This window comes from Scophthalmus maximus, chromosome 11, assembly GCF_022379125.1.
Source record: "Scophthalmus maximus strain ysfricsl-2021 chromosome 11, ASM2237912v1, whole genome shotgun sequence".
NCBI lineage: Eukaryota > Metazoa > Chordata > Actinopteri > Pleuronectiformes > Scophthalmidae > Scophthalmus > Scophthalmus maximus.
The window spans coordinates 20,387,501-20,406,172 of NC_061525.1; the positions used below are offsets into that span (position 1 = coordinate 20,387,501).

Consider the following 18,672-nt stretch of genomic DNA (forward strand, 5'->3'; position numbering starts at 1 on the left):
CTTTAAACGGCTCATGTTGGCGTCTGCCCAAGTGGACTGACAATACACACTTGGGCAGATGAAAACGCATGCACGAGCAGATGTTTGCACACACGCACACACACACACAACATGTATATATTGCTGTACAATACAGCACTACTGATTTACAGTTATGATCAGCGCCTTCACTCTGATTAGTTAAAGATTCTGGCTCCCTTCTTCGTTCCTCTGTGGCTTTGTCTTCCACTTATTTTTAGATCCTTTTTCTTTCTCGCTCCATTCTTCTCTCGGCCTGTGCATCTCACTCCTGGAGGAGTGAAAAAGAAAAGAGGAGGAGGACGAGTTCACAACGAACAGAGTCTTTTGGCATACAGTGCAAATGAGAGGAGAGAAAGTGGAGCTAGAAATGATGAACGCTTGTGGTTTTTACCTTTTTTAATACAAGATGTCTTTGTATCACCTTTCACATTTTCATCAATCGCACACCCAATCCATTCTGTAACACGGATGTGGTCACGTTAAAAAAATATGTATATTTTCTTGCTGTCAAATAAAAACCAAAGCAGAGATTCAGTGGAGATACACCAAATGTCCCACAACCCTGACATCGGATTTACAGAGCAACTGACCGGCAACCTTTGTGCCACAGTGACATTTGTGTCTGGGCTTTATCTGTTTTTGTAAATATCACGTGTGGCTGATGCCGTGCACCTTCTGAACAATTCAACAACAACAAAAAAAACGAACCATGAGACAATAATGGGGCGAGTGTGTAGCATGAGGTTGTATTTCAGTGCAAGCCGTGGATTTGAATGGTCCCTGTACTGTCAAAAAATGTCATAACAGGCAGGACAGCACACAACCAGGAAAAGATCTCTTGATCATCCTCACAGCTTTCTATCTGCGCCCCAGGTCTGTTTGTATTAGCCTGACATGCTTACACCCGAAAGTGTTTTCAGATTGTCTATGGTGTACAGATCTTTGCAGTAGCAGCATGGGGTTAAATGTCCTCATTTGTTTGTGGTGCGTATGTATTTATTCTCTTTTTTTTGTAATTAAGGCAAGTCTATGAGCTTTATGTACATCAGAAGCAGGATGCCGGTGAGCATTGAATGTCTCGTCTGCCATCAAGAGACAACTGACACAACGAGCACAGTGAGAGCTGCCGCTGAACGCCGCCGGGCAGCAACAAATACCCAGAATGCTGCGTCTGTAACGCACGGACACGTGAACAAAGCCGGAGCCACTGTTGATCTCTGGGCTCTGGGTGTCGGAGGTTAAACGGCTTTACGGGGATGAACTCTGGCACCGCGGACGGCCAGGAATGTGCGAGAAGAGCGAGCGATAGCATTGACACACACACACACACACACACACACACACACACACACACACACACACACACACACACACACACACACACACACACACACACACACACACGACCCTGCACTGAGCCACAGTGTCTGCAGGCTCGGCCTCAGTTCAGGCTGCCCATGTTGATCCTGGAGCGCAGACTGAAAGTCACACTTGGCCTGACATCAGGAAGGTGTCTGAAAAGTCATCCCGACCGGATTCCGTTTCCCCGCTCGCATCGGATTCTACCGGTGCGGTAACTGAGCTACATTGCTGCTTAGCGGGGAGAACGCACGGTGGAGCTCAGAGCCGCGCAGCTGGAGTTTGATGTTATCTGGTTCTAACATGAGATGCAATCTCCCAAGTCATCATGCATTAAGCCAAATGGACTGTGACTGGCCAGGCCTTTATTTGAGTTAGGGGCAATTACGCGTTCATACTACACAATGTAGGAGACTGTCCGAGTCAGACACGTCCGCAAGAGCACGAAAACATCCTGTAGGGTCTGGGTAGATCGCACAGGAGGCGGGACATGAAGATACTTGCGCTACGGAAAGCACCGTTGTTATTTACAGTCCTCAACTCAACGTCCACTCGCTCACTGTGACCTCTTCTGAGATCTTCCTGTTGTATTCTGACATTTGCCGACCTTTGTGTTCTCACATGAAGCCCCTTTCGAAGACGTCCAGGCAAATGTACATACCTAATACGTACCTCTACTTCAAGTTGTGTACCCCTGTGATTGGATAACCCAAGATGCACTGGAGTGTCGGGGTGTAAATAAGGTGCACGGTGAGGTTCCAGCCCGACCGCCAACAGATTCTGCTTCTTTGAGATACCGATCCAAGAGGTCGAAGGCTTATGAACGCCATAACTCTGCACGGAGGTTTATAGTGTTGTGAAGAGGAATCTTACTGCAGCAGTAATTCTGCATCTGCAATAAATATCCTTTGTTGTTGTCGACGGAAGAATTAAGGCTTCCCCGTTACCGAGTAATGCACCATGAAGTGTCTGTTCATACGTATTTGATTGGCCAATTCTTGGAGTTGCCCTTGGTTTGCACTTTATCCAAATCCCAGCCTGGTCTTAAACCCGACCTTCATCCCTGGTTCCTATGTCTGCACGACCTTCAACCTCTGTCCTTCCATCTCCTGAGGTGGCTTTGATGCAACACTTCGCCAAGTGTCAGCAAACTTGTGAAATGTCCATGGTCTCCATTTGCATAGTAGGTCGTGCAGTGATTTCCAGTGAGAAAGGGCAGAGGGGCATCGGCTGCCTCACATCAGCTTGTCCCACAAACCTCCTTGTGAACAAACCTTTAAACCACTTTTACGATAACTATAAACTGAATAACGGCGAGGGTCAGGTTATTATTTTCCCAGAAAAAAAGATATCCCTGAAAAACGTCCAGATGATCTAATGTTCTCCGGCTTTGCAAGGAGCTTGTTGCGGTGCCGTCTGTGGGTTTTTCATTATTTCGCAGAAAGAATTAAAGCACAACCTAATCATCTTTTGGGAACGCTGCCTGCCGGCTGCCCTTCTGCGTCCAGTGCTGCTCCCTCATGTACCAGCAGCAACGCCCCTGTGGAAACACAACACCAGGATGAGAATCCAGCCCTCAGGTTGATCACATCCTCCAGCCCTGGCTCCGGGCCCTCGCTCCGGGCCCCCTGGCTCCGGGCCTCAGCTCCTCGCCCTCTCCCCCAGTGCACTCTTGACCAGTGCGCCCACAGCAGATGGAGAGCAAAGGAAACTGTGTCACCACCCGCCATGACTCGCTGTAATCACCCCTCCCCTTTTCTCTTTCTCTCCGTTACTCTCCCCCTCTCTCACTCCTACTATCCTCCCACTCTCTTCTTGCCCCACTCCCATGGATTTGGAGCATCAAACATTGATTTAGTCTTTATTTTTAGCGCAGCTGCGTATGTATGTGCGTGTGCACGTACGGCACTTGTTTGCGTGCATCTGTGGCATCAGACGCTCGTCCTGCAGGAGGGTCGTGGGCAGTTTGATTGTGTTTGGGTGCATCACTCTCTGTGTGTGTGTGTGTGTGTGTGTGTGTGTGTGTGTGTGTGTGTGTGTGTGTGTGTGTGTGTGTGTGTGTGTGTGTGTGTGTGTGTGTGTGTGTGTGTGTGTGTGTGTGTGTGTGTGTGTGTGTGTGTGTGTGTGTGTGTGTGTGTGTGTGTGTGTGTGTGTGTGTTTTCGCAAATGTGTCAGGGCTCCTTTCTCCAAGTTAATCCTTTAAGAAGAGGTGTGGTTCTCTCTCTCTCTCTCTCTCTCTCTCGCTCGGCATTCCCTCTCCTCTCTCCGTCCCTCGTTCTCAAACGCAACATCATCACATGCTCTCTCGCTCCTCTCATCTCCTCCCTCGTCTCTCTCTCTCTCTCTCTCTCTCGTGTTCTGTTGTTGTTGCCGTGGCCGCTGGTCTGAGGGAGTTCTCTTCCTCTCAGCTCGTTCTCATCTCCTCTCTCTCCGCTGTCGTTCCTGTGCGAGATGAGTTCTTGTGGCGAGATGGGGGAGGCCATCGAGCTGAGGTGAGTCAAACAGGTGTGAACTTTTGTGTGTGTGTGTGTGTGTGTGTGTGTGTGTGTGTGTGTGTGTGTGTGTGTGTGTGTGTTTGTTTAGGTACTGGCACATGGCATCCAGCAGACGTGGGCGTATTCTCTTCCAGGGGTGTTCGGGCAGTTGCTGCATCAGTGTCTTCTGGCGTCTGTGCGTGTGAGCGTGCACCTGGGTGTATTTAACTTTCAAACTGGGTTGACTGTTGTTACCATAGCAATCGGCATCTTGGGCTGTCTTTTTCTGTCCGTCAAGCTGACCCCTTTTCAACCAGGCAGGAACCCGCGAGCTCCATGAAGGGCCAATAGATATGTAGTCGTCTTAGTGATAACTGTGTTGTTGTTGTCGTTGTTGTTGTTGTTGTTGTCGTTGTTGTTGGGTGATTGGCTACAGTGGTATTTTCAGTCACTGCCAAACCGGCAATAGGTCTCGTCTAGCCTGTATCCACGGGGCTCATAGCGGATAATAGCCTTAGCAGATGCATTAGCCCCCATGTCCATATGGAAGAGATTTAACCTGCTAAATTGATTCTTGCATAGTGTTAGTTTCTGCACATGTTTTCGTGAGCACGTATCGATATGAGGGTGTTCACATTCAAAAAAGAGTGTGTGTGTGTGTGTGTGTGTGTGTGTGTGTGTGTGTGTGTGTGTGTGTGTGTGTGTGTGTGTGTGTGTGTGTGTGTGTGTGTGTGTGTGTGTGTGTGTGTGTGTGTGTGTGTGTGTGTGTGTGTGTGTGTGTGTGTGTGTGTGTGTGTGTGTGTGTGTGTGTGAGAGAGAGAGAGAGCACCTGTGATGCACCCTTTTTCTTCTTCCTTTTTTTTTTTACACAGCTGAAAACGACATGTGTTTCCCAGCCTCTTCAAAGGCTGAAGGGAGCGACCGCCTCGCTCAAATTCCCTCCAGAGCTCAACGCTTCCTCTCCTTTCTCTGACTTTCTTCCTCCCTCTCTCTCTCTCTCTCTGCCGTCGTCATGATTAGATAAATGAGGAGGACAGCTCTCGTGTGCCTTGGCAAAATAGAAAAAGAGCGACGTGAGAATAGCGAGGGGGCCAGGGGCCTACGCTGATAGGTGAAACGAGGACAAGTCAGAAAGAACGGTGAGTCGGAGGCTCAACAGGAAGGAGGAGATGAGAGGAGGGACGTGAAATTGAAAATTGAGGGAAAGGGTGAGAACTTGGAAGAGGGGAGTGTGTGAGCACACAGAAACCCAGACACTGAGGTGAAACCCTGCTTCTTTTGGACCGTGTGAGGGGTCAGCGTCTCTGAATTAAATCAAGTAAACTTCCCAGAGTCTTGAATGTCACTCGGCTTCGTGAAGTTCGTACTCTTTCACGTGTGTAATTGTTTAGTTTTAATGATGTGATGATGTTTTAAAGCAGATCCCGTAAAGAAGTTTCTGTAATCTGCCAGGAATAAACTCAGGTTATTCTATTTTCTATCTGGTTTAAGAGTCTCATCTCTGACACGATGAAAGTGTGCCCCACACTTTGCTGTCATTTCAGTGTATGTAGTTTCTTTCCTATTGCGAGTTATAGCTTTTATTTTAGGAGCATTATTTCTATATTTCACGTTTGTATTTCAGAACCTCGCCCTCTCAACTTCCGTCCATCCCTTCTTGCAGAAGTTTTCGCGAGTGCACAGACGCAGCCTGATCGCAAAGGACAAGGCCTCAAACTATAGCAACAAGGCAACTGTCACGCGGCGGCGTATCTGAGCGTGCAGACAAACAGTTTTCGAGCAGGAGCAGAGCAAATTTGCACGCAAGAGTGGATCTACAGTATTTGAGAGAGAGAGAGAGAGAGAGAGAGAGAGAGAGAGAGAGGGGGGGAGGGCAGGGCTGTGAGAGAAAGCATTGCAAAATCTGAACGTGAAACGAAGAAGACCTAATGCTCTCAAAATGAAAGATCACGCTCTTGATCGGAAAGATATGATGGAGAAAGCTCCCGGGGTAATGTAGTGCAGATGAGAAGCTGGTCCTGTGGCAGTGGCGGAGACCGACAGGAGGAAATACAAAGTGGGGAACACGGAATGACAAAATGATACAGGAGCGTATCGACAAGACTGCTCCACTTCATGCCTGGCTGCACTGTGTTCAGATTCGCTTCCCCCGCGCGCGCACACACACATACACACACACACACACTTTTCCTGTCACAGTTGCCGGCACACTCTGGCATGCAGGCACGGGCGTGCTTTGACACAGTTGTATGCCATACACTCGGATGAAGAGGCGAACACAGGATCGCTAACACGCCCAGAGCTGCCGTGGTCGGCACCCTCTTCGCCTGCTGTTCCAAGGGCAGAGGCGGATTTGGATATTGTTATGTTAATCTGCCTCTCCATTGTGTCTTGGATCCCATTCAGACACACGCACACACACACACACACACACGCACATGCACAAACATACACACACACAGGTACGAGCACATTCGAGCATGCACAGACTTTGTGTGTGCGTGCATGTGCACGAAGGCATGCGTGCATCATGATGCAGGACACAAACAAAAATGGAAAGAGAAGGAGAAAGTCAATCTGCAGAAACACACACAAGCATACAAACACACACACACACACACACACACACACACACACACATGCATGCATGCAGACACAGGCAATCTTCTGCAGGCTTAACTTGTGTGGGTGGGAACTGAAAACAGTGGCAGGAGCGCCTGCGACATAGCACTGCGATAAGCTTGGAGGAAGAGGATAATAGGTGTGGGAGCTGCGTGTGCGTGTGTGTGCGTGTGTGTGTGTAGTCTTCTGCTGTTAGGTTGACAGAAGTGCAGTGTGTGTGTGTGTGTGTGTGTGTGTGTGTGTGTGTGTGCGTTCACCAGCCCACACGTGTCTCTCCTCTCTCCCCGGCTTCACGCTCTCTCTCTCTCTCTCTAACGCGATGTCATTTGAAATTTCCCAGCTCCATCCCATTTGTGGAAAAAGACTGGGAAGCAGATTATTTTTAATTGCAGATCAGTCTGCTTTTCAGCTTTTTGCAGACTGATCTCTCCTCATCCAGCCACGTGACCAGTGGCATCGATTGTTCCTCTACATCTCCCTCATGTTGAATCACAGCCGTGAAGTGGAGATGAAGCGGTGTATGTTGAATTTTATCAGAGCTCACGGCAATTTGCTGCCTGCACAGTATGAAATGCGTCTATACAGCATTGGAAACATGTACGTTCCTCAGAGTTTCTTGTTGTAACCTTCCCTATTTGACTACTGCCGGTGATGCGCATTATCTTTTAACCTGGTTCAGAATGCACATGTTGAGAACAACTTTAACACTTCAAGATTTCTTCCCAAACTTTTTACTACTTGGTTTCTTTTGTCCGTTCTTGTACTTCTTGTCCTGTCAAACTCACCATGTAACCAATTACTTTGGAGGGTACAGTGTTTTCATAACTGATGGAAACGATGACCAAAGTAAAACAACATGAAATAACTTGAGTTGGATGAAGACATATTTTGCTCATGCTTCAGGTTCATAATTAAAATTTAAAAAACCCCACATGTATATAGCAGGAAAGGGGAAAACTAAAAGAGCATCAAACGTCTCCTTTAAGTATCTTTAAGCCGTTAAAGCCAGCTGTTGGGTAAAAGAGAACAGTTTGAACACTTGTAAAGAAAAGGTTATGATGTTGATCTAATGTTTATCATTCCATCAGACATGAACAGCACTAAAAGGAACAATTTATTCACACATCGGGTGTGCTCTTAAAAAACTCCAAATATGCACTGGAGTGAGTGGTTGAGATTATAAAAGCCTAGGACATCATAAAATACACCAACACGTCTTTAAAATGTTTCTTTTTTGATGTTTCCTTTTTCTCCTGTAGAACAAGTGGTTGCAGGAGTGTTCCTGTTATTCCTCCTCAGACATGAACTGCATGAATATGAACATGCAACAATATACAAGTCACAAAGTCGCTTTCATGCTTCGATTGAAGAGCCAAGTGTCCGCGACAGAGCTGATCGTGAATAAGCTCCGATGACAACATCTTCCTCCAGCTGCATTCACCTGTTGATGTGACAATGCACTGAATTCCCACTCGGCATTGCCGCCTGAGTCACACACACGCACACACACGCACACACGCACACACACTCTAATTACATTACGGCAGCTTCCTGTAATGCTTCGCGCTGCCCAGAAACCAGGCTGAAAGATCATATTGTGTTAGAGGGTCAGAGGAAGGACAGGATCGCGCTAATTGGCATCTGTCAAGCATGTTGACTGAGTCATAGACTGTAAGTAAAGATGGACGACACGACGGCTCATCTTGACCCCCCCCCCCCTCCCCGGTGGCTGGCTGCAGAGACGGTTTCTGCCATTTTAGGTTGTTTTTTTTCATGCTGGTGTTTATCAAATACATGAGTGACAGTCGAGATTGACCGCCGTGTGTCGGCGGGACCATCGATACCGCAGCTCCACTCCGCTGTCACTACTGTCCAGACTTTGGCTCCAAATGAGCGCGACATGGCGGCGGCCATATCAAGATATATTTGATATATTTACAGTCTGCGGTTGACATTGTGACACACCGCTCGCTCTCCTCTCTTACCCCCATCAGGCAGTAATGAGAACCTACACAGCTCGTAGACTGGGGTGAAAGATAAAATATGGCCTGTACAGTACGCGGCAGAGTAAATGGCTGCAAAAGAAATAATCAGCTATCGCCCAACTGAGAATGTGTGTTATGGGAATTGGTTGAGTCCAGGTGGAATCCACTTCATGAAGTCACATTTCAACGGCTCCTTCTGGTTATCATGAGCCCCCAGTGTGTTTCTCAGTGTCCTCGTCTCAGTTAAGATACATGTGCGGCCTTATTCTCGCTGAGTCCAATGTAGCGGGAAATTACTTCCCAGTGTCATTTCATGACATGATAATAAAAATAGATGAAGTTTTTCACCGCTGCCCCGTGTGGCAGGTTGGTGAATAATCTGTTGACAACGGAGTGAGGCAGCGATTGTATCTCTCCTGTCTTCACATCCTTTGCCCTGTTCTTCTTTTTTCCTTGGCTAATTTCAGAAATGATTGGACAACTGCAGCAGGAACATGGACAGTACACACAGCACCGACTCCATAAATAATGCATTTTAAAGTATGGGAAATCATTCAAGGACGTACCAACCTACTCCATATTATATGATGTTATGAGTCATATTGACCAGTATAACTCCAGTGTGAGGAGCACTGCATGACAAAAAAAAGACTATGGATTGTGGACAGGTCCTGAATTTCAATGACTGAGAGATATTTGAACCCTCTGACCCGCTTTTTATCGAGGTGTGTGTGTGTGTCGGTGCCAGGTTGATGGTTAAACATTTGGTTCTGCTTCACCTGCCACGCCCATCAGTGTGTAAACTGTCACTCAGGCCTCCTACACACTGTTGTGTGTGTACAGCGCTCCGCTGCTCTCTATGTGCTGACGCATAGAGAAGCTCTGGTTTTCTTTATATTTGCTCACTGTATAGCTGCTGGACCCAAGGGCATATATGTTCCTTGTGTGCACAGATCAGACGGCACAGGGTGCAAGAGACTGTGCACACACTGCTATGTTTCCTCCTTTCAGAGTCAAATAGTTTCAGCTGCAATGCGTCTTCTTTGTTTCCGTGGAAATGACTTATTGATACGGTGAAAGAATCATTTGTAAGATTGTGTTTGTTTTCCGAACATGATATCGACCCCCACACTTGGTTTGGTCTGCCTTGTGTTTTTCCGGACGCAGATCCCTGTACTTGTACCAGATTGAAATTGAATGTGAACATAGACTGTACATAAAGACGGACAACACGACGGCTCGCATGTCATCTTGATGATGCTTCACTTTTGGCTGGTGGCCGTCTGCAGTGTAGGTCATAAGCCCCACCCCCTCCATGTTAGGGGATGGGACATGGACCAAACTAAATGATAAAAGTACAACTCAATTATATTTTTCCTAAATATAGTTTCTGTCATTGTAGATAGTTCTTGTGTCCAAGTGTTAATTTTTTCCCCCTAAGTTTGGTTTTAATTAATAATTTGATGCTATAAAAACGGGGGTGAAACTTCATGGTGCCATATTTCCAGGGCGGAGCACTGAACTGACGTAGCACACTCTGTCTCTGTCTCGGTCTGTCTGTGTCTGTCTCATCCACATGCACACACTCACACACACTCATTAACACACACTCCTGCACAGCCTCATAAACCACTGCAATGTATACGGTCGCGCTGTCCGGGGTCACGCAGCCTTCAGTCTAAACACAAGTGCCCTGGTTTATGTCCGATAAATCACACTCCCTTATTTTATTTTTTTTAATCACAAGCTTGCACAAGGTTACGCACACACACACACACACACACACACACACACACACACACACACACACACACACACACACACACCACCTGTCACTATCTGTGTGTGTAAGAGGAAGAGGCAGAGAGATTTTTTTTGGATGGCTAGAGTCATGGTTTCCAATCCGGGTCACTCAGTGTCAGTTAAAGTCTGCAGGGCCCCGAAACTGGGTCACTTTTCAGTCTGTGGTGAGTGTGTGTGTGTGTGTGTGTGTGTGTGTGTGTGTGTGTGTGTGTGTGTGTGTGTGTGTGTGTGTGTGTGTGTGTGTGTGTGTGTGTGTGTGTGTGTGTGTGTGTGTGTGTGTGTGTGTGTGTGTGTGTGTGTGTGTGTGTGTGTGTGTGTGTGTGTGTGTGTGTGTGCGTGCATGAAAAGTCCGGACATTTATGTCCCCCTTGCTCTACCAAAACCTAACAATTAATCTTTATTTGTGGTTAATTACAACTTAATACAACTTCAACACTTAGCTTGGCATGGTTTCTTTTTGGTTATAATGCAGTTATTTATCTATATATATATTTTTTTTCTAATAAAACATCCTATCGTTATCAACATAAATCGTCAAATGGTCAACAACCTACAGCCCAAAGTACGTCATAATAATGACTCATGACTGATCTATAAAGATCTTGTATATTAACCATTAATGAATGCTCCGATATGTTCAGCAGCTGATTTTGTCTCTCAGTTGTTTTCATGTTGAGCTTCTGCTGCTATAACATCTCTGCAACTTTTTCAAGTGGATGGAGAAGAATTCAGTGGCGCTTGCTGCAAACTCCTGTACGTATAAATGCAATCATAAATCACATGGCTTGTTTACACTGGACTTCAGTCTCCTGAAACTGTACAATTACAGTAGCTGCGATACTGACCTTTGAAGAATTGTTTTTCGCACTACAGCAGCTCTGAATTTGCACAGAAAACTTTGGTTAGAAGAAAAAAAAATCCAGCAGACTTGTTCAAGTTGTTCAGCCAAGAAGACGCTTGAATTCAGCTGAGCTGAGAGGAGGAAACAGAGAGAGGTACATTGTGTCCATACAAAGTGGTCAGCTCAGTGATGACTAAGCCAAGCCAATCCCCTGCCGCACACACACACACACACACACACACTTCACAGCGCTTCACATTCATGCTCCACCTCTCCCCGTCTCTCCGGAGTGTCCGATATATGGCTTACCGTAATGCGGGGTGGCAATGACTCATTGTGTGTGTGTGTGTGTGTGTGTGTGTGTGTGTGTGTGTGTGTGTGTGTGTGTGTGTGTGTGTGTGTGTGTGTGTGTGTGTGTGTGTGTGTGTGTGTGTGTGTGTGTGTGTGTGTGTGTGTGTGTGTGTGTGTGTGTGTCACAATCAGCCCCCATCATGTAAATCATTCCATTTTCAGGTGAAGACATGTTTTAGGTAACCGTACCTTTTCCTAAGTAGTAGTTATGGTTTAAGGTTGTGGTCATGGAGACACAACAGTGTGTGTGTGTGTGTGTGTGTGTGTGTGTGTGTGTGTGTGTGTGTGTGTGTGTGTGTGTGTGTGTGTGTGTGTGTGTGTGTGTGTGTGTGTGTGTGTGTGTGTGTGTGTGTGTGTGTGTGTGTGTGTGTGTGTGTGTGTGTGTGTGTGTGTGTGTCCCATTCTCCTTGTATGAGGTGTGTTTGCAAGCATCTGGCTGAGAAGAAGTGTGAGGGAGGAGTGTGTCCCATTTTGCCAGAAAATCTCTGAGCCGCTGTTGAGAACACAGAACATCTGGATCAGGGAGGAACGCTGTGTGTGTGTGAGCGTGTGTGTGTGTGTCTGTGAAAGGGAGGGAGTGTGCCAAACATATCAATCAGACTCACATCTGGTGCGCACACAAAACCCAGCTGGGCGCACATGAGTTCATGCCGTCCTAACACCGATTATATGAAGTGGATACATGAAGGCATTTTGAACCTCGTAACACGTCGGACACATGCAACTGAACTTGTGCGATATTAATCGCGCGAGTAAACAAAACAAAAATTAAATTTTTCCACATTCAGACCGTCGCCTCTTCAGGCCCCGCTTCCTGCGTCCGTTGTTTGAAACGGAGCGGAGAGGAGACGCAGGAAGCGGAGACGAAGGGAGGTCAGCTTGGGTGAACGAACTCAAAAAGCCAACGACGACATAACTCCGTACGATCGTCAGTCGTCCGTCCCTGCCGCCGTCTCCTCTGTAACGGCTGGCTGCGGAAACTCAAACACTGGACCGGGAACAACTATGTGTGTTTTGGCTGCGGGCCTCGTGTTTGTGTAGTCTAACGCTGAGGTGCTTATGAGTTTTGCGTGGGCCTGTGACGAGAGCGGGATTCCATTCGTTGCCGTTGATTTATTTTGATGTATTTTGATGTTTGGCCCGACCGCCAAACCTCCCCCCTCCCACTCGGCCTGTTTTTATTTCTCTCGTCATTTTTTTTTAATTATTTCCGCGCAGATGGTTCTTGTTGTGTCGGGGGTGAAGTCACAACTATGCAAAGGGCTGTGCATGCTGCATGCTGGGTAACGTCTCCACCCAAAATGTGTCTCCGCGCAGACTCCATCAAGGAGCGTTTACTACCAGTTGTTTTCACTGGCGTTGTCACGTCAGTCTGACTCGGGTCACATTTTAACGTCCTGTCGCCAATGACACACGTGTGGGGTTGTTTTTTATCGCCTGTGTTTCTGAGCGAGGACAATAACTCAAAACAACGAATGAAAAGAAACGCTGTCCTCCACATTAGCATTGAGAACATTTCTGTACACGTTAGTGGTTTGCTGTGTGCGTAATCCATTAAAGGAATAGTTTCACATTTTGGGGAATCGCAGTAAGCATCTCCACCAGCAACTGAAAACTCTGTAATCAACATTGTATTTCGCTATAGATAAGATCAACTCTATTGATCCTGCGCCGCGGGAAAAAAGTCTAAAAGAGGCAGACAATCTTTATCTTCCGAGTCTGTTTTCCCTCTAAACTTCGCACCGAACCACGTGACCGCCTCTTATTTCGAAACGTTCTCCAGATGCATTCTGTGTCAAAGATTCCTCGGAATCTACTCTCACATATTTTAACGATATTTGGAAACTTTATTGCCATGAGAATGAGCACCATGTGTTACTATTGGTTCCTTGATGTGCCCGTCTGTTTTTGTCCTCATCCTTGATGTCCCCCACGTGTTTCCAATTTGCTATATGACTTTCTGTTAGGAGAAAAAATAACTCGGTGGGCACAGGTGACACATTTTCTCACCTCATTTCTTTGTTCCTGCACTTCGGTCAATGATATTGTTCTTGTTCTCGTGCCATCGGCTCACATTGCTTCATGTCTTTCCCACCGTGGCCTGGCATCAGATGCCAGTCCTATTCCCTCACTCCTGCTCCTCCTCTCCTGAGGCCCCAAAACCATATGAGGGCAGGTAGCGGGCATCTTGTATTCCCCCCATCCCACTCCTCCTTTCCCAACCCTGCCCCCATAACTCCCCCTTCTGCCTCCCTTGTGGGGGTGTTACACACCAGCTTGCTTTAACCCATTAACACACACACACACACACACACACACACAGTAGTACCGGTGCCAACCAGGTGCCAGTCATTTGGCGCTTTGCCCAGTAATGACTGGCACAAACCTCGACATGTGTGCAGATCTCACTGCAGATGGGGCCTGTATGTATTTGTGTGTGTGTGTGTGCGCGTGTGCGTGCGTGTGTGTGTGTGTGTGAGGGGCATGCCTGTGGACACATGCCTCACACGCCAGGAGAATGAGTGAGTCACTTGAGCTGTTTCATTTGAATACTCTGCATTACACACACAGCTGTGTGTGTGTGTGTGTGTGTGTGTGTGTGTGTGTGTGTGTGTGTGTGTGTGTGTGTGTGTGTGTGTGTGTGTGTGTGTGTGTGTGTGTGTGTGTGTGTGTGTGTGTGTGTGTGTGTGTGTGTTTGCACACGCTTCCGGCACACAAGCCTTTGGCACAAATTACCAGCAACAGCAGTGATTAAGAGAAGTGACGAGTCTGTGTATGTGTGTGTGTATATATATATATTTGCTTTTAAACGCTGACCTGTGTGTAGAGCAGCAGAGCGAAGGTTTCCTCTCTTCAGGACGGAGCACACAGCCTTACATATGGATATTACATGTCTGAGGTGTAATATTTATGTCGTTTCACACCCTGTTGTAGCCCGGATGCCAATTTATGGAGCAAGCAGATGGTAAGAAAATCATAAACGCATATAGTTCATTTTTACCCAGATTAACCAAAAGACATATGGAGGAGTTGCGTTTTTCATAAATATTTCTTTCTTCCCTCCACAGATTTTAATTTCTTGACAGTTTTTCACTGTTGCTGTATTAAAAAAAGTATTTTGGTCTAATTTGCTTGGTGAGCTTGGCAGTGGTTGGTGTTTTTAATATGGCGGATTTAAGAATTGAAGCTCAGAGGATTGGAAGGATGTAGAGGAGCTGGAGGTGCAGTTAACTCGGACTTGACGAGCAGGGAGGAGGCAGAGCAGAGGAGAGATGGGTTTTTGAATCTATTGAATCTGTGTTGATTATTATTTTTTTGTTTTGTTTTTGTTCGCCACATCTCACATGGAGGGAGGGGTGTGGAGGAACGAAAACAGTAATTATCATATTTAAGCAGGTCATGCTTTGATGGCGTCATGTTTCATTATGCTCGAAAATTAGCATCGCTAAACAGGCCAGAGGGCTGAACGGTCTAATTAAGTAGCAGAGGGACGAGTGTGTGTGTGTGTGTGTGTGTGTGTGTGTGTGTGTGTGTGTGTGTGTGTGTGTGTGTGTGTGTGTGTGTGTGTGTGTGTGTGTGTGTGTGTGTGTGTGTGTGTGTGTGTGTGTGTGTGTGTGTGTGTGTGTGTGTGTGTGTGTGTGTGTGCGATCAGTATTCACTCTGAATTCTTCATGTTTCTTGGGGAGATGAAAGCATTGCTCTATGCTTTGTGTTCACGTTCTTCCTGTGTGCTTTTTAATTTTTTTATTTTACAGCCTCAATTCTGTGAATGAATCATTGGAGCGTCATGGCGTCAAGTGTTTCTGGCGCTCACGTACCGACCGCCTTGTTAGGGATGATTACTGCATAACGAGCTTGAGCTGATCAATAAAAAAATCCATCCTACTTCATAATCCTGCATGACCACGCATCTTCTGTGTCTCTCTCTCTCAGCTGCCAGTTGTTTCAAATTATAGCCGAGCGCTGCTGCGTTTAATGAGCTTTTGCGAGTCTCATTGGTGAGTTGAGAGGCAAAACGAATGTTGCTGAGTAAAGTTTTATTTGAGACCTGTGGTCCTTTTGTGTCTCTGCCGCAGTACCAGGGAGCACGTGACCCCGGAGATGAACAAGCTTCGTCAGAGCCTGCGGAGGAAGAAGCCCACCTACGTGCCAGAGGCCAGCAGACCGCACCAGTGGCAGGCCGACGAGGAGGCTGTGCGCAAGGGCAAATGTAACTTCGCCGTCCGGGTGAGTTCTGGTCGAGTGCTGGTCCACTCGTGACCAGTAAAAACATATATTTCCTTTATGGGGAAAAGTTTCATGAATGTCAGAAGGCAGGCTGACAAGATCAACTTTCCTCCTTATGACTCAAATAAATAAATCTCTTATCGGTAAATGGAAGTTTCCTGGGTTGGGGCCTGGCCCACCGTACGTCCACCATAACTCACATCAACTATAACCGGTGCACTGGATGGATCCTCATTTATTCAGCGCCTCGTCCTCGGACACTATGGGCGAAGAGCGAACTCAAAAGGCGGCGTGAGGACGAGGCCGTTAGGATGCTTGGTTTACAACTCGTACGACCCGAGGGAAAGTTGAGGAATCGGTGCAACTTTTCTCATCTCTGTGCCAAAGGACGAGCCGCAAGCTGGTGAAGCCTTTGTCCACGGGTAAAGATCAAAATAAGCCCTGATAAGATAAAGCCATCTTAGCTGTTTTTTCCCCCAGCTTCCAAAGACATGCAGATTGGGGGTTGGGTTCATTGGAGACTCTAAATGCAGAAGAGGCCTTATTAATGGCCCAGTTTACCGACAACCTGCGCTCATCTCTGTCGCTGAGAGTCAAGGTGATTTGTTGAGGAGCCGGACGGACGATGGCGGTGACGGCGATGGGGGGCAGAGAGGGAGGGGTGACGACCGAGGTGGAGTTACGGATTAAGGAGACCACAGGAAATGACGGGATGAGGGGGGAGGGCGCGCAGCAGGGGACGGCGAGACATTGTGAGATATGAAATGGGAAAGTGGGAGATGTTGGAGTGGATAAGAGAGGCAACGAGAAGGCGGGATGGGCCGAACCGGAAGAAAAAGGAAAAAACGAGGCAGAGAAAGAGAACAAAGGCAGAGGTGGGTGCAAGAAAAGGCTGAGTGTGCTTGTGAGGCAGGCTCATGGAAAATGGTCCTGATGGTGATGCTGCACAGTGAGCGATGAGATTCACCGTGAAGGGGAGTCTTCATTGTTTCCATTTCCCCCCCTCGCTACGGTGTTCCTCACTTCTCTGCTGTTTTTTCAGATGTATTCACGAGTCATTCAGTATTAATGCCTCTCCGAGAGCTGCTGGGCTGAACCGGAAGAAAAGAAAACTGCGATTCTACTGGGTTACTAACAGATTTGAAGTGTCTTTCGTAAACCAGTCAGCCAGTTGGCTGTAGTAGCCCGTGGCTGGGTTTCCCAGTTTACGTCCAATAGTATAATAACCGCCGCTAAGGAGGTCATGTTTTCACCCCCGCCCGTTTGTTGATTCGTGTGTTCGTCAGCAGGATTATTAAACAGATTTTTAACGAACACTTTATGGACGGATGGGCCATGGGCCAGTGGATCCGGACAAAGGGGCGGATCCAGGAATATGTATCACTTTCTTTAACATTGCGTCATGGGGTGTTTATTTCATTTTCTCTTTATTGTAACCGATTTCCCACAGAGTAATTAGTTGATCTTGATGAAATGAATGTAATATAAATCTGGATCTAGTCTGATTAAAATGTGGTTTCACAGGGGGGCTTTTGGGCCTTGCCGGAGGTACAGTATGTGCTTCTAGTTTTTAGAGTTTCTAGAGCATTTGTATGCGGCGATCTCTCGTACATTTCCAGAACTACCACACTCGAGGTATTTCAATCTCCCCGAAAACTCAGTGCCCACCTACAAACCCTGCCTCCTCTCTCCTCCTCACACTTGGCTCCTGCAGCGTTAATTGTGTCCCCGTTGGCTTTCCGTACGCCACCGAGCACGACACTGGAGAGCCAACAAAAGGGGATGCGACGCTATAAATGACTCCCGTCCTCTTCTCTCTCTCTCTCTCTCTCTCTCCCGCCCCCGTTATCGGCAGCAACATGCGGCTGTAAATCCAGTATGGATGCCTATTAGCAGCCCCTCGCCTGTCAATTTCATAGCACTTATAGGAAATACTGATAAAGACTAATGAGGGCTTTGGGGTCGCTGTTATGTCTCCGTGTCTCTAGAGTGTTCTCTCAAAACATCGGAACAATGAAATAGAAAAATGCAATAACCGTCAAACATCTGTTTGGTTCTGGCTTATTAATGTCTCTTTTCCTTTTCTCTGCAGTACCTGGGGTTGGTGGAGGTGGAGGAGTCCAGGGGGATGCATGTGTGCGAGGAGGCGGTGAAGAAGCTAAAAGTTGTATGTATCTCACACACACGCACACACACACACACACACATGCACGCACACACGCACACACACACACACACACGCACATTACTGCTACAGAACTAGAGGTCCTTTTTTAAAATGTACAGGCAGTTACAAACACTCACCTCAAGGATCGACATACTTCGCAAGAGCTTTTTACAGTCAGAACCCAGTTGCGCAAAGCTCATGCACCTAGGTATCGACTAAAGGAATACACACACACACACACACACACACACACACACACACACACACACAGATGCATGTTCACGGTCAATACACTCTTTCTTTTCTTTACCACTTTAATCTCCCACATTGCCCTCCCCGGTGGGCCTCATTCCATATCTGTCGGCCTGTCTCCTCATCGGTCGTCCTCCGTCTGATCCTGCTACGCCCAAGAGAGCGGAAAATCAGATCTGGGCTAAGACACACACACACAGACACACACACACACACACACGTGTATAAGTACACGTACACAACACAACAAACAGTTTCCCCCCTTGGGAAGCTGTCCTGGTACAGGGAGCGTGTGAACAGAGTGACAGACTGACCAGTGACAGGCTGCCACACACACACACACACACACACAGACACTCGGCTTTCGTCACTTTCTTCACATCTGCAGCTCCACCATGGCTTTTTTTTCTAGATGCAATCAGGATCCAATTGGACGATTAAATGAAAATCAGAGTAGCGGATTTTCCGCATCCGACGGACAATCAGTCTAAACGTGATTCCACTTTTGTCCGAAAATCTCAGGGGGGGAATCTTGTTAAAACGATCGGAATCAAAGTCCAACGCCTCCTG

General features: G+C 47.1%; 1 protein-coding gene across 4 annotated transcripts in view; it reads left to right on the forward strand.

Annotated features, from left to right (window-relative positions):
* Window positions 1-18,672, forward strand: part of numbl (NUMB like endocytic adaptor protein) — a 50,249-nt gene that overhangs the window by 19,394 nt on the left and 12,183 nt on the right. Inside the window, exons 1-3 of one of the 4 annotated variants that reach the window (XM_035623406.2) lie at window positions 3,557-3,872; window positions 15,533-15,683; window positions 17,776-17,850. In XM_035623406.2, coding sequence (XP_035479299.1) covers window positions 3,832-3,872; window positions 15,533-15,683; window positions 17,776-17,850 — 267 coding nt within the window. In that variant the 5' untranslated portion in view covers window positions 3,557-3,831. Of the gene's footprint in view, window positions 1-3,556; window positions 3,873-7,798; window positions 7,926-14,297; window positions 14,422-15,532; window positions 15,684-17,775; window positions 17,851-18,672 lie in introns of those variants that run through there. The other 3 variants (XM_035623407.2, XM_035623405.2, XM_035623408.2) reach the window with 3 other exon arrangements.